This window comes from Vanellus vanellus, assembly GCF_965231255.1.
Source record: "Vanellus vanellus genome assembly, chromosome: 4".
Classification (NCBI taxonomy): Eukaryota; Metazoa; Chordata; class Aves; order Charadriiformes; family Charadriidae; genus Vanellus; species Vanellus vanellus.
Window position 1 is genome coordinate 51,818,321 of NC_138909.1, and position 16,749 is coordinate 51,835,069.

A 16,749-nucleotide genomic window follows, 5' to 3' on the forward strand; every position below is an offset into this window, starting at 1 on the left:
GGTGCTGAGGCTTCAGCTGCTCCCTTCCACTAGGTTACAATGCACTAAATAGAAGTTCATGACAAGATGTCAAAATATAAACTGAAGGGTTGGACACAACCCAAGTTGTAAACTCCCTTCAAGAGTCTGATTGAAGACTCCTCCTTCCCCCTTTTAGCAAGAGCTAAAGCCCCCCTCCCAATAAACAAAACACGCTAAAACAAAAAAAAAAAAGGACTACCAAACCCAGATATTCCTTTTATAATGAAACTCTGAAAATGTAACGGTAAAGCAGACTAACGGGTTTTTAAAGTTAAAGACTTTACTACTTCTGCATAAAGACAAAATGCCAAAAATGTAACAATTTACAATCATCATAAATCACATGAAAGCATGCACACTGGGTCAACAAGGTTCTAAATATTACTTCTTTAAAAAGTGCTGTACAGATGCATTCCTTGTATACACACGCTCCATGCTCTCTGGTGTGTGACTGAGTCACCCTTGTGCTGGGAAACTACTACCGGAGCACGCCTGGAAATAATGTTTTGGAAGGGACTGGGAATAGTTTCTGGAGAAGCAGCTTACTTCCACATCAGTAGCACAATGGGCTTTTGGCCACTGGATAAACTGCCAGCCCCACAGCAAGGCTGCTGTGTGTCATCCCCAACACTGCCACAGTTCTGCAGTGGCCTTGCGAAAAGTGAAACCAAACTCCTGCAAAGAGACAGTTCCTAGCTCTAACAGACATTTGTATCCCAGTACACGCTACATAAAATGCTGCAAGGACTGTAAAAAATTCTTGTAACTGGCACGTCAATCTGGTCTGTACTCCCCTGTAGCCACAGCCCTCACTTTGACCTTCTGATCACAGTGCTAGAAGAGTAAACAAAGGAGAGCCTCTCAACACTGTCACAACCCTTAGCCTGGACATCCCATGCCCAAGAGCAGCTCCAAACCCGTAAATACTGCTTCTCACCTCCAATTCCTGTAGGAACAGCAGGCACTGAACTCATCTTCTTTTACTCTTAACAGTAGATTGGCTCTTTGGGTCAGGCTGCAACACTCATAAAAACAAAATCCAAGTATTTAGGCTGTGTTGCTGTTCAAACAGTCACTCATCCCCTTAAAGAGAGTGATCTGATTTTGATAAACCATCTACCTTTCCTTTCTCTTCTCTCACTAGGCTTAGGAAAATGCTAGCTTAATATACCTTATCTCAGAAAATGGTAAATATGCCAAATGGACAATCACCCAATCCAAAAGCTAAGAACAGTTTGTCTTTAATAACTGGAGAAAGGTTGAAGATATCTACATTCTTTTGAAGCAGTTCTTCAGACTGGATGTACAATTCTGGTCGGTCCAGTAGAGGAAACAAGGTTTAACTCCTTGATTTAAGGGGTGGCATTCTTCAGTTTGACTCGACATTGGACCAATTCACCAGCAAAACATTAGCGCACTCTAAGTATCTTGATCTCCAAATGGCGACAGCAGGATCCATCAACTGAAGTAGCCTTTACAATACGATGCACGTCATCTGTCAAAGTAGGTAAAGCAGAAACATTCTCACAAAAGCTTTAAGGAACATCCATCATCACTGCAGCACAGGTTTAATGAAATCTGGTTTTATACTTGAGGCAGAGCTTGCAGAAAACAATCTATCCTTAAAGATCTGGAGAAACCTAAACAGAAAAGTAGATAAGGGCATTTTATAAATATGTCTAGTCTTTAACAGCAAAACATTTACTCTTTTAAGCTGTAGTGTTACAGTAGAAGTAAACGGAACAGAACACTGCATATGGTGAGCTTAAAGCACAGTAGAAAAGACAAAGCGATATTGTCCATACCAAAGAGTTACAGACAGTATGAACACTTTGAGAACGTAAGTTACTGGAAAAACAGAGTACTACATACCCTATATTCCTAAAGTATTTGTCAAAGAGAAAATGGAGCAGTTGAGCCTATCTTTCCCAACCCCTTGCATCGTTTTTCACCTAAATGTCATTATTAAATCATACAATACATTTTCCTCTCAATTCTAATTAACACATTCCTGCCATATCTTAAGCGTCCTACTGACTAAATTTTTTTTCCTTTAAAAAGCAACCAGATACATTCAGATACGTATGGACATTTAACTGGGCTTCAAAATGGTGACATTTATTTTTCCTGTTTAAGACAAATTTTCTTTTAGCAAAAAAGCAGGAGGTGTGGAATTCTACCATGTAACCCACTATCTGGTTTTCAGGCACCATTCACCTTCCACGGATGAAGTTCCTGCCATTTGAGTGTTAGAGTTCATCACACTTAAAAAACGTGGTTCGAGGCAGTGTCTCTCTCAAATATTGACCTTTTCAGCCCAGGAAACCACCATGTTGCTTCACAGAGAAGCTATTTAACGCACTTTATATTTTTCGTGTCACAAAGGTAGTTCTTCAATTAGAATGAGTGATTATGAACCCACTGAGTATATACACTCCTTATTAGAGCCTTATTTACAACAAAGACAACTGTAAAGCAGCTAAATATCAACTATGTAGAAGACCAGAAAGGCTCTCTTAACTGTGATATACAGAGGCATGCTTCTTTTACCTGCACGTTTCACCTTATGTTGATTGCACATATGCTGACTGTAAATCTCTTCCTTTCAGTGCAGATTTTATGCGACTGCACCAGTTTTCCGAGACTTGATCTGCTGATCTCAGACTATATCCCTATTCTTCAAATCATTTTCTGCCACAGGAGAAAGTCTTCCTTCTTCAATACTTCTATATACAAAGAGAGACTAGATATTTTCAAATATTGAATTAGGACTTTAGAATAGTGAATCCATATTAAGTCTTATTCATACTCAAAGAATTTAAATTAAAAATCAATAAAGTCACTAGAAAAAATGCCATTACCACATTTTTAAAAGCTGTTTGCCTTGTCTTCATATTGCTAGAATTCAAAACTTAAGTAGTGTAAAACTAATTGTGTGCCATAGTCTTAATACCATATTCTTAATGAGTATTACACAAAATATCCCAAGATCACCGTTAACAGACATTTATATCCTAGTCCATAATATTTCAGAGCCTGCATTAAGTGTAGCTCAAAGAGAATCAAATTACAGAAAAGACTACTGACTAAAAAGAAAGCTGACTCTAGACACTACCCGTCCCATTAATGAACCACATCTACAGTCCAAAAGAAAATTTTCACTGAAATCTATTGCTGCAAATGCAAAGTTGTGGCTTCATCACAAAGATATTAAGAGGCTGAAAACCTGCTACTGAAAGAATTTTAAAAAATTGGCACTTTCATTTGGGTGATAAGATAAAATACGTTGTTTTCTGGCTGAACATGTAAACAGTTCAATTTACTAAGTCTGAAGTATCAGAACTTTTAATTAAGGTGCTATATTAAATACACAAAGATGGGATAAAATACTAATACAATAAAGGAACAAAAAGAGAAACTGATCTGCTCAAACAGCTCGATTCTATAGAACAATACTGCATATGGGCTACTGAAACAGAATAGGTAAAATAAGTAGTCAGCATGAACTCACCTTGGTATTTATATTTTCTTCCTCATTATTCTATCTTCAGCGCTTGCACTTCCCCATTCCCTTTCAGGGTATTCTGACTGATGTCCTTCCAATACGCTGCTACAAAGTTTAAGCCTACAAATAAAAAACAAAACAAAACAAAGGCTAAGTAGCTTTATTATGGTAACTTTTTTAATACTTAAATACAGCTACAACCTGCTATTTACTCTAATACAGACTATAACTTGAGAACATAAGGACAGAATTTTGCCACACACCATAAATATTGGCCAACCCAACCCTAAGAGGAATAGTAAAGAAATCCATATTTATAATGAAAGCTTGGATTGAAATACAGCAATAAGGCAACTATGCTTCTAACTTAATATGCAAAAAAGCCCCTAACTGATGAGCTGCATTTTATACCTCTCCAGTCTGCAGTCTGTATCTCTCCAAGTTTTGCTGTCAGGCAGAAAGAAGCTGGGTTTTTTCTGTTTCTGATTGTTCCATCCTGAAGAACAACTGGCTGGAATTGGGTCACTGCATAAAACCAAATAACTATAATTGTTGTCAGCTACAAAACAACTTAGTATCTCAGAAGACGGGAGACGGAGCTTTCAGCTCCTAGGCTGAGGAAGTGAGAGACTCGTAACAACCATGGGGACCAATTCTGTAAATGCCATTGCTTTCCATAAGACAAAGAGGGTGTAAAGGGCCCAGCATCTTCCAGCATCACTTAATAGCAGAAGCAGCAGAAAGCAATAGATGGAGAGTCAGACTGGAAAAAGCCAAGTTAACTCAAAGAAAAACAACCAAACATACCACATGTTGGAGGAAGTGTAAGTAGTACTACAAAAAGTAGTATTAAACAGCGAAGGAAAAAGAAGATAAAAAAAGCCAAGGACACCTTCACAGTGCAAGCAATAAACAGAAAGAATATCATAATTATTATGGTATTTACCTTGTTATTTCTATACCATGTTGTAATGTCATTACTTCGTCATTTTCACCAAAGGCTTCCCACTCTGAGCACTTTGAAAAAGCCTCTTGATGTCCTGATTCGGTAAGACTAGAAAGAAAGTGAAAAGTTTTGAAACCAGGGACCTTGGTATCGCAGTTCCTCTTAATTCTTCTGAAGATAAGGGGGCCAAGTAGAGAGAAAAAACCACACCTGTATAAACATTTTTACTAAGATTAGTGTGAAAAGTCTACTAAACCCCCCAAAACTGAAATCACTGTTCCAATTTGTTTGTGGTTGACAAAACTTGGTATAGAGTTAAACCATGCCCTCCTCTACATAGCCTATTATTTCCCATTTATAGGAAGACTTCTTATGCAGCAGCTAGGAAAGGGGGAAAAAAAAGAAGTATGATTAAAACCAATTGCTAGTGGAGTAGTTTAATTCCTGAACAACTTAGAATAAAGGAGGTGTTAGCGTTCTGTAATCCATTTTTTAACATTAACCTCACTCTGTCCCAGTCCCAGGCTGGGTGACCAATTCCTTGTTGTTACAACAAGCATTTTGTTCCAACATGCATTTTGTTCCATACCATCCTTCATAAGGCAGAGAAAAGCTTAATCAAAATACACAAAGCTTCTTTCACATCCCTTCATGAATACATATTCTCTGTAATACCTGTAGCGAATGTAACATGGCAATAATTAAACAGTCAGCGAGTTTCAGTATTCACTGACAGACTTATGAGTGCACACTGGGCTCCATTCCTTTACCACAACATTCAATTTGCACACACTCTGCACGCCAAAAAGCAGAATGCTGTGCATGTAAGAGGTAAGGGAAATAACCATGGCAGATGCCTAACAATTTCAGAATTACAGACTCTGACGCAGAAACCAGGTTCCATGAGAAACCAAGAACAACACATTAGCATTGCATAATTCTACACCAAAGAAAAAACTTATATTGTGTCTTCTGACACTGAAGTTTCTCCACCTTTGCAACGAACCACTGTAAATATTTGCTATCATACAACACAATTATTCTGGCATGATTTCCTTTCCTCTTTAAATTGCACACACATAGATAAAATTAAGGCTGTTAACAAATGGAGGTATAAATACCAGTCATATTCCGAAAGTCAGTTCATAGTATCAATGAGTCTCCATATGAAGAATCAATTCATACCTTTCCAGTGTTTGGTACATATGCACATAATGGGGTTTGCTCTTTGAAACCACAGAGGAGTCAGAATTGTTTCTTTTCCTGCGTTTCCATACTGGAGAAGAATCGGGAGAACAGGGACTACAAAAATAAGACACAGATTTTACACACACAACATTTTTTATCTGTATTTAAATGCTTATCAGAGTTCTGCAAAATAATGGCACATGATACACAGGAAGACTTTTTGCAGCATGATTCTTCAGTCACAACAGAAGGAAACAGAGAAAACGGCTCAAGTTTTGGTAACAACTCCATTGTATTTTGAAAAGTGAATCCAGTCACAACCACACAAGAAATGTGGAAGCAGAACCATTTTCAGCTCCACATGCATGCTCCCAGATCAAGATATATCAGTAAACAGGGAAATGCAGGAGGTGCTTCCCTGTTAGTCTCCCTGCTGTTCTGTAGACAGGCATAATACTGTTAATTAAGGAGGCTTCTGAAAAAGGTATGTTATTTTCAGCACTTACCAACAGTGGTTAAAGAAAACTCAGTATTCCACTGTATAAGCAGAAAAGCTGAAAAAACACTGCCTTTATCTGCAAATCTGTAATGCTGGTAATTTTTACACATTCAATGCTCTGTACCAGTGATTACATTCAACAGCTAAAGTGCCAAACTCCAAGTCTGAGCATTAACTGCACTCCCTCATTAAACATTTCCTAAAAAACCTGACAGCATCAACGTGTACTGAATTATTTCAGTAAGTTAACCACAAAAGTTTTCTCTCGTACCTCTCTGGTGTGTAGTCAGTCTGTCTGCATTCATCTTCACACTCATTTCTCTTCTGCTTTTCATCAAATACAAAGGAGACAGAATCGTCCTGATCTTTGCAGAACCATTCTTGGGAACTGCTTGAGGGTTCTGTACTACTAAAAACAGAAAAGAAAAAAAAAAAAAGGATTTAAAATACTACCCACCTAGCTTACCACTCCAAGCAGAAGACAGTTAAGATGCAGTAATAATTAACAGTTCATCTCACATGACATCCAAATGACACAAACAACTGCAACTTGTACTGTAGGTTAATTACAACATGGCTAAAACCATTTACCCAATGCAGTTACAGAGCTAACAGATTTCCACTGTTTTTGTCTCAATTTACTAGTCCAGACCTTGTGAATTATTAGGTGGTGTCAGTTAGCAGAGCTAGCCTTGCTACAGAAATTCAAAGTTCTGGAAAGATATAAAAAAAAAAAATCCATCCTGGACACAGTTGCCACTCTCTTGCAGAGAGCACAGAAATCTCTCTAATCTTCTTACACTTCTCAAATCCTCTAACATATCGTTATTGCCGGAGAAAGGTAGTTCCACTGACACCAGAAAAAGGAAAGATGGAAAGGTTATCAAGGTCAAGGAACAGTAATCACTGAATTTCTGCTTATGCCTATCCCTCTCTAGAGATAAAATTTTACCTTGTGCTCTCAGGTGTAAACACTGTAGACAAACCATAAGCCTTCCTCCCCAAAGCACCTTACTGGAAATGAATTTTAACTAAGTAACGGGAATATCTTGAAAACTAACAATACAAAAGGAAAACAAGGCATTCCAGGAGACACCCATTTCTGACCCTGATTTCATCTCTTGCTCCCACTTTGGAATGCTCCAAAGGAAACAGAGTCCTCCTGTGAAGCAAAAGACGTACTGACTGAATTCACCCATACACACACTGGCTGTAGATCCCAGGTTTCTTCAGCAGGAGGATCCCAGGCATGCAGTGCTATCTTCCACAGCCTTATCTGCTGGTCCCAGGATCTACGGCTGTACTTCTTGAATTTGTTGGGAGTTCTAGGATGAACTCCTGGTATTCGCTGATTCCTGTAAATCCACAGTAACATCTATTATTTCAGAACTTGATTTTCATTCTTAAAAAAAAAAAAAATCTTCAGTCCACCAGATCACACAGGCATCAGTAGCCTAATAAATAACATTTTCATATTTTTAAACATGTAACTGAAATGTGTATATTCTAAAACGTTGTCAAAACCAGACCAGGCAAGCAACAACTAACAATAACATGCTAAGTCAGAGCAGACGTTCAACCAGTCCAGCACTCTGACAGCTATCAAAAGCAGATCCGTACCGCCCACGGACAAATATGAAACAGAAGAAGCATAACTCATATCCCTTCAATAGTATCCTAGCCTCCAGCTACTTCTATCTCAGTTCTTCTGAGCCAGGTGCAGTTTCTTTGTATTTAGTATTGTACTGAGTCTGGCTGGGACAGAGCTAACTTCCTTCACAGCAGTCCCTGTAGTGCTTGTTTTATGGCTAAAACAGTGCTGATAAAACACTATCTTCGGCTGTTGCTGAACAGTGCTTGCACAGCTTCAAGGCCACTAAGTTGAGGGTGAAAAAGAAGCTGTGAGGGGAAACCGCTGGGTTAGCTGACTCGAATTACCCAAACAGATATTCCATACCATATAATGTCATGCTCAGCAATAAAAAACAGGGCAGAGGAAGAAGGGGCACAGTCTTCAAACGTGTCCACTGCTCAGAGACTGTCAGGGCACCAGTCTGCTTGTGGGAGGTAGTGAGTGAGTGCATTTGCATCACTTGCTTTTTTCCCCCCCTTTCTTTCCTTCACCTACTAAACTGCCCTTAACTCAATCCATCAGTTTGCTTGCTTTTTCTCTTCCTATTCTTTCCCCATCCCACCAGGGAGAGGGAGGGAGCAAGTAGCTGTGTGGGTACTTGGCTGCTGGCAGGCGTCAACCTGTAAGTATCTTCAGTGAATTTTTATTCCACCATTGTCCGTACATTACTACAATGGGGATTGCCATAATTCTAAACAGCATTTGTTTTTTTGGGAGTACAGAAAACAAAGTACCCCCACTCTCTGGGTAAAATGTAAATTATATGCCTTTCCACTGAATCTACACTGGGCAGACACTATAACAATGCTGTCTGGGACCACCCAATGGCTGGAAGTGCTATTTCTCAGATGGTATCCCACATTCAGATCCTGCCCACCAGAGATTACTGGAGAGCTCACTCAAACTGTTATCTTCAGTACAAAATAAGGCAGTTTATAATCCTACCATACTGGAGTCGACTTTAAGCCTGGGGAGGTGGTGGAGGTGGAAGTGTATTACAATAATGTTTTAAATCCCACAAAGTACCTTGGTATCAAGTGGTTCCCCCTACCAGCTTCACAGATCAATGTACTTAGCCATAACATTTTTTGTAAGATAAACAGACCCCTGCTGAGTAACAGTATTATAAACTACCCCATTAAAATGCCAACCAGAACACTTTTTTTTTTTAAATTTATCCCATGTTTTTTTCTGAACATTGTTCGCACCCTTTCCTATTTTCCACCTATGATTTAATCGATCACAACACAGATATGCATGTCCTAGGCATCACCGTAAGACTGGCTGCAGTCCTACCACTCAAGACAAAGTGACAAGCAAAATTACAATTCACAAAGCAATTCAAGACTCCCTCAAGAATCTCAAGATTCCTCTCTATGGATGAATCACTGAAGACTGGTTTCCCTATGTTCTAACTTGTGCCCCTTGTCCTGTCACTGGAACCACTGAAAAGAGTCTGGCTCCATCCTCCTTCAACCTGCCCTTTAGATACTTGTACGCAATAATAAGGTCTCCCCCTCAGCCTTCTCTTCTCCAGACTAAAGAGTCCCAGCTCTCTCAGCCTTTCCTCATAAGGGAGATGCTCCAATCCCTTAATCATCTTACCTTAAATGTAAGGCTTTAGTCAGTCCTCAAAGCTGTCATTTCCTGGTATCAATTAACTTCACACTGGCCTAGCAGCACAGTCACCAGAAGTGTCACAGAGAGCTGATTAATACAGCATTTGTTTAAAGTATATTTGCTACTAGCAAAAGCAATACACAAAGGGAACATTTAGCTTTAAATTTTCCCTAATTAAATTTTTTCACATGCAGAAAACACCTGGCTTCTCTTTGATAGTAATCAATCGATTTAGGTTTTCTTCACTTACTGTACATACAGTTAAGAGAACTAAAGGTGAGTGCTAATCTACAGGCACATCAGGAACAAATAAGAGTTTATTTGGAAATGTGCAACACAGTGCAACTTACTTTGGAACTTCTTTAATGTATCTGTCATATGCAAGGGTATTCTTTCCAAAATTGATCTGTTTTTGCCTTCTCCTCAGAACCACTTCATCTGTTTCCCTTTCAGCTGGATTAACAGAAGCACTTGAAACAGAACTTAAAAATAAAAATAAGAATTAAGTTGAAAAGAACCTTAATAGCTTTACAAGTTATATAAACACATACTGTAGAACTGCATGTATTCTTACTCTGATAGACGGCACAACTCACTTCACTAGCTTACAGAAGTAAAAGTTGTGCTAATCAAATGAATCACTAAAACAAAAAGAGTAGGTTTTGCAAGTTAATGCAATCGCTCAAGTTTATAACAAGCAACCATACACCCGAGGGTGCTGGAGCTGCCTTACTAGAAGCTTATAGTTAGTCATACAACAAGCAAATCAAATGATACATGATTATTGCACATGTGTAATAATCTCCTAATATAAATATGAAAAAGCTTAAACTCCATAAAACAAAAATGGATAATATAAAGGAGGCTAGCTTGAATGATCCAATAACCATTTGTTTCTATAAGCCTCAATGGTTGGTTTTCATGGAATCTTCAGAGTTGGAAGGGAATTCTAGAGATCATCTAGTCCAACTCCCCTGCTAAAGCAGGGCTGCCCAGAGCACATTACTCAGGACTGCATCCAGGAGGGTCTTGAAATTCTCCAGAAAAGGGGACTCCACAACCTCCCTGGGCAGCCTGTTCCAGTGCTCTGTCACTCACCATAAAGAAGTTTTTCCATGTATTTGAACGGAACTTCCTATGTTCTAACTTGTGCCCCTTGTCCTGTCACTGGAACCACTGAAAAGAGCCTGGCTCCATCCTCCTTCAACCTGCCCTTTAGATACTTGTACGCAATAATAAGGTCTCCCCTCAGCCTTCTCTTCTCCAGGCTAAAGAGTCCCAGCTCTCTCAGCCTTTCCTCATAAGGGAGATGCTCCAATCCCTTAATCATCTTAGTTGCCCTACGCTGGACTCTCTCCAGCAGTTCCCTGTCTCTCTTGAACTGGGGAGCCCAGAACTGGACACAGTATTCCAGTTGTGGCCTCACCAGTGCAGAGTAGAGGGGGAGAATGACCTCCCTCGACCTACTGGCCACACTCTTCCCTACGCAGCCCAGGCTTCCATTGGCCTTTTTGGCGACAAGGGCACATTGCCGGGTCATGGATAATTTACTATCTGCTAGGATCCCCAGATCCTTCTCCTCAGAACTACTTCCCAGCAGGTCCACCCCTAACCTATACTGGTGCCTAGCATTCTTCCTCCCCAGGTGCTGGACCCTGCACGTGCTCTTGTTGAACCTCATTAGGTTCTCTGTCCAAGTCACACTGGATGGCAGCGCAGCCTTCTGGGGTGTCAGCCACCCCTTCCAGTTTGGTATCATCAGCGAACTTGCTGAGGATACACTCTGTCTCCTCATCCAGGTCATTAATGAATATATTGAACAAGATTGGACCTGGGGGACACCACTGGTTACAGGCCTCCAACTAGACTCTGTGCCGCTGATCACAACCCGCTAAGTTCTGTCACACAGCCAGCTTTCAATCCACCTCACTGTCACCTCATGTAGCCCATACTTCCTCAGCTTCCTAATAAGGATGTTATGGGAGACGGTGTCAAAAGCCTTGCTGAAGTCAAGGTAGAGGACATCTACGGCTGTCCCCTCATCCAGCCAACCAGTAATAACATCATAGAAGGCTATCAGATTGGTCAAGCACCAACCAAAAACGGTTTTCAATTTTCCTTTCACTAACCAGTATTTTCTCTTACGGAAAGTTGTAATGAATACACAATGTAAGCTGAAAAAGAAGAAAATATCAAATGATCATACAAGCAGCTTTTGAGATAAGACTTCTCAGTGCTACTCTCGCCTAAAGGCTTCCTCCAGGTTTTATATAGAACAGCCTGGTTGCGTTTCAAATCTTCATTAATGCATGTAGAGTAATTGAACACCATCAGATGGCTATTGTTAAAACCAACACAACTATAGTGAAGAATTATTCAATACCTACCTTGTTATTTTTTTATTTGATGTCCTCATTGTTTTGCCTTCTTCAATTCTACCTTCCCAGTCAGGGCAACTAGAAGGAGGCCTAGAATATTCTGGTGTTGCAGAGCTGGAAAATAATGAGAACTCAATATGAGCATTTGATGCTCATAACATATTTAATGAAGAGAAACTTCAATAGTGGACAAAAACAGCTCCACAACTGTAACACCATGGCTGTGCCCCTACTCTATTTCAGTTCAAAGTCAAACAAATTAAAATATTTCAGCTCAAGTCACCTTCAACAGCAATGTAGGATTATCAGTTTTACTTTGCAGGGAAATAAAATGGTTATGAAGTCAAATTCACGTCAGAACACAGACCTGACCACCTCTTAAAATACTCCCAGCTCAGCCAATGCAAATGCTTCTCTCTACTACTTGAGGACATTCTCAATACTGCCATTCCATCAAAGAGCACAATAAATTACTTGAGGTCAAAATCATCAGTCTATTCACTGCTTTCTGTCATCAACTAAGGACTTCGTAAAGGACAGAGGAGATGCTTAAGAAACAGAAAAATGCCCATCACATCAGCACAACTAACATTTTGTCAGATACGATCATATCCCAACATATTACTTCAAGAATGTAAACTCTGATGTGTAAAGCCAAAAAGGGAGCCAGGAAGCTCTTACTTAAGTAACAGTTTGATCACTGATGTTCTCTAAGTGAAGAAACATTGACCAGGTTCCTCATTAACTTAAAAAAAACCATAATAAATGGAAACTGTAGAATTCTGTAATATTCTGAAGCTCTGAAAATTTCTCCTTTCAGTCTGTTCACTTCTTTCAATGTTAATGCTGCAACATTTAGCTTAAATAATAGAGAAGCAGATTTAGCTTAGGGTCTCACTTTCCCTAAATGGTTTCACATCCACAGATGAAACTACAATCATGCTGCCAATGTAATTTTAACATGACATAAAGATTTCACACTAAGAAAAACATATCTACTTAGCAAAAGAGAAACACAAAATGCTCCTAGCACACCCAGTTTGACTCACAATCATAACATACTGTTATTATTTTTATGATATCATCAAAAACACAGAAAAGACTACTGAATACAAGATCATTCCTAAGCTCTTCAAAAGATTAATTTATTAACTGAAGTACATTATATTCTGATAGCATTAAATATTAAATGAAATATTTATAAATAAAAATTTATATAAATAAAATTTAAGTATTTATTAACTGAAGTGCATATATTCTGATGGCATTAAACATGCCATCAGAAATTACAATTGTCTTCATATAATGTAATACTCAGAAACGTACACATTATATTAAAATTTTCATGTGCCCTCAGTAAAATATTCCACCTCTTCTAACTTCCTACTCAGTTTTCTGCAGATATCCAATCACTCACCACTTTTCATAATTCCTGTCAGACCTGAAGACACCAATCTCAACCACTTCCTCCACCTGAGGTCTTTAGTCGACAATATCCAAAAGCAAAGCAAAACAGTCCCGGAACTACTTACCTGTTAATTTGATCTTGTCTCAAATTGTACGTGGTACCGTACTACCAAGCAAACAAAGAAGATATATTTACAAAAAACTGTAGTACAGCTGAATATACTGAGTGCACTGCCAAGTGAAGACATAAACATGGTTTGCCCACACTTACACATAAAGATGTGTAGGGAAAGCATAAAAAGTAACAGCATATTGCTTCAATGGGAGTTTTATACTAATATTGAAAATTCCATCAATAAAGGGCTTAAACTACTGCATCAGTACATACCATTTCTCTCTTCCATATGGAATACTTGCTATTATCATGGCATCTATTTCAATTAGCCAAACTGAATGGTCTGTTCTTGCATAATGCAGGTATCATTTGCTAACTCTGTGCTACTGTATTATCAAAAAAAAAAAAAATTAATCACAGCCAAGGTTTTGTTGTATTCCTAAAGAAAAGAGTGCAGCAAAGTGAGGATTTAAAGAAACGTCACATTTATTCCATACCTCTCCAGCCACTGGTCTAAATGTCTACACTGATATTCATCAAGTACCAGAGAATCTGAATCATTCCAGCTTCTACATTCCTGTTCTTGATGCCAGTAGTGTGGATGTTGCACAGAACTAGAAAATAAGAATTTTCATCAGAAATCAAGTCACTGATAGTCACTGAGCATTGCCTATACAAAACAAATACGGACAACCTGAGTATCATCATTTATAGTTACAAAATGCTGGTTTGTCATAGATAGGTGATTTGCATTAACTTAGTCAGGCAACACTAATTTAACAAAGGTGTTAGGCAATGCAAGTGCTGAGGAAAAAATCTTTGACTAATGCAATTAAGACATCTGAATTTTAAATAAACTCTTAATATTTAGATAATCAAAAGTATATCCTTTCTCTATTTGCAAACAAAAAGGAAAAAAAAAAAAACCCAAACAACTGAAGACTGTCACCAGTGTTTATGGAACTGCTGACATGCCAACATTCATTGATCCTCTGTCAGCAACACCGTATTTGACATTTATATAGAATTCTACCTAGCACTAAACTTGCAGAAGAGGCAAATACAGAAACATCACTCTAACACAGGAAAACAGCATGTCCAAGGAGAAGGAGGTCAAAGATTTATGTGGAAACGCTTTTACACAGAAGTTCTTTACTGGACACTGCTGTGGAGTCCCCACAAGTAAGCATGGGACAAGGAGCTAGAGTGGGGCACTTGCAACGTGCTGGAATAACAGCCAGAGATTGCTTAAGGATTAAGAGTTACTGACATTTTCCTCCTCAGTTCTGTCAGGTTTGACATTTTAGATGATAGGTTATTAAACAAAACATTGTCACAGCATCTGCTAACATCAGACCTGGCTTCTGGGTAAGGACTGCACCTGCGGATCAGCAGACTCCACACAGTAAATATACTGTTGCTCTTGTATGCGTCAGCAAACAGTAAACACACTGTTCTGTATGTGTGAGGTCTCTGCACTTTTTAAGTCAACAAGTGAAAGGGAAGGAAGGTTTTTGTTATTTTAATCCTGGATTAACAACCTATGGTTTCTTTCCCTTCCTCCTCCACCCTGACTGGCTTCGGGAGTTCCCTGCTCCCAGAGGGCTCCAAGTTACTAACGCACACCAGAAATAGCTTACTATGAATCACAGATCTAGGCAAAAGGACACTTTCAACACATTCAGTTTTTGTAAAGGCGGTGAAAAGATAAAAACCTTTTCCTTAAGCACCCTCAACAACGATTCAGTTTAAAGACCTGAAAGAAAAACAAACGAAACAAAAGCACACCACCTAACATGCTTTAGGTACAACGCTATTTGAAAATCCAGGGAAAAACGCTAACCGAAAATTACGCCTTTTGGAAATATTGCGGCATTGCGTCCTCTCCAGCGCTTTGCGCTGCCCGCCTACTCCAGCGCCGGCCTCACGGCAGGGCCCGCCCGGGCCGCCGCACCTCCCCCGCGCCCACACACCGCTGCCCGGGCTGCGGCGCACCTTCCGCTCCGAGCCTGACCCTCTCTCCCCCCGCCGGAGGGCAGCAGGGCAGCCTCGCTCAGCAAGGAGAGACACCCCCCCACCCCGAGGCCGCCCGCCCGCCGGGCCTAGGAGGAGACGCCCGGTTGAGGGAGGCGCGCTGCCAGCAGCTGCCTCTCCCCGATACCCCTCACGGGTACCGAAGGGGCCGAGGCTGAAGGCAGGGGAGGGCGGGCGCAGCTCACCCCGCCATATCCCCACCACCTACCCCCACAACAGGCGTCCTGCGGCGGGCGGCGCCACACCCCCGCCCGCACACACACACACATCCGGAGCCCCGGCAGCTCCACGGACGCTCCGAGGAAGCAATACCCCCCACGCCCCAGCCACCCCGACCCTTCGCGACAGCTCCCACCTGCGCAGCCCGCCCGGCTCCCCCCCGCCGCCGGCGGCATGGCGCGGCGGGCCCCGCTGCCCGCCGAACATGGCTGAGACGAGCGGCGCCGCCACCGCCGCCGACCATGGCTGCGGCCGCGGCGCGAAGCAGTGCGCAGGCGCGGCTCTTCCTCCGGGGGACGGGAGGGGGGCTGCCGTGGGCAGCGCGCATGCGCGGCACGTTAGTTGCGCATGCGCAGAGTGCAGTCGGTGGGGGTGTGCGCGCGCGCGCGCATGCGTGCCATGGTGCTGCTCGCGGTGCGAGGGAGGCCCGGAGGAAGGCGTAAGGCAGGCGTCGCCGCGTCCGCCGTGAGGTGGCGGCGCTGCTCTCCTCACTCCATGGGCAGTGCTTCCCTCACGGCCTCCCCCTCGCTTTCGCCATGGCCGGTCCGCTGGCTAATGCGGCGAAAACCCCGGCCCGGAACCGGAGCGTTACCTCAGTCGTTAGCCAAGGGCTCGGTGTGGGCGGAATCAGTCGCCTGCTGGCTGCGGTGAGGTAAACCAGCTCAGCGAAGGGGGCTGGTGGGTGCCTCAATGCGCGCTCCAGCGAAACGAGTCCCCCACTGCATCCCATGGGGGGAATGCACGGCCACCTCCGAGTGCCTCCGCTGGGTAACGCACCGCAGCAACGCCGCAATAGAAAAAAAAACTGTTTTATACAGGGCGCATCGTTCCTACATGCCGGTGCTCCCCTGGAAAGACTAATTTCTAGTCACCTTTGCTGATTTCATGGCATCCAGTGTCACTCCTTCCATCCTGCTAGCTGTGGAAAGTATTTGTGAGTTTGTTTGTTTGTTTGTTTTTTCCCTGGGATACATACATATATTTTACACACCTCCTTTCATTTATGCAACCCTCTGCATTCAGGTTATAGTACGAAAATTGATCAAAGAAGGAATTACCATGTGCACCTTTCAGGGCAATTTAAGTCATCTTTGTATTCACGTGTTCTCAGCTAGAACGTTATATACAGGTCAGTCAGACTGATTTCCACCCCCATAAAGTTTTAACTGGTAAGCATAACTTCA

The 16,749-nt window shown here is 41.4% G+C and overlaps 1 protein-coding gene across 1 annotated transcript; it reads right to left on the reverse strand.

Moving 5' to 3' along the window:
• Positions 1-297: 297 nt before the first annotated feature.
• LOC309671101 (histone RNA hairpin-binding protein-like) lies at positions 298-15,810 on the reverse strand. The gene is made up of 12 exons (XM_082482271.1): positions 15,702-15,810; positions 13,810-13,926; positions 11,800-11,904; positions 9,763-9,894; positions 7,365-7,514; positions 6,431-6,568; positions 5,658-5,774; positions 4,473-4,580; positions 3,938-4,051; positions 3,533-3,646; positions 2,572-2,764; positions 298-1,661 (listed from the first exon to the last, which is right to left on the reverse strand). Exons 1-10 carry the CDS (start codon positions 15,770-15,772, stop codon positions 3,541-3,543), a joined length of 1,158 nt encoding a protein of 385 aa, XP_082338397.1. The 5' UTR covers positions 15,773-15,810; the 3' UTR covers positions 298-1,661; positions 2,572-2,764; positions 3,533-3,540.
• Between the last annotated feature and the right edge of the window lie 939 nt (positions 15,811-16,749).

What these genes read in the sequence shown, in the direction of transcription:
- LOC309671101 (XM_082482271.1), bottom strand. Translation starts at nt 15,772, where the DNA reads ATGTTCGGCGGGCAGCGGGGCCCGCCGCGCCATGCCGCCGGCGGCGGG. An exon ending in TTAGACCAGTGGCTGGAGAG is followed by an intron (nt 11,905 to 13,809) that starts GTATGGAATAAA and finishes ATTATTTTCCAG; the next exon opens with CTCTGCAACACCAGAATATT. An exon ending in CATGGTATAGAAATAACAAG is followed by an intron (nt 4,052 to 4,472) that starts GTAAATACCATA and finishes GGTTTTATGCAG; the next exon opens with TGACCCAATTCCAGCCAGTT.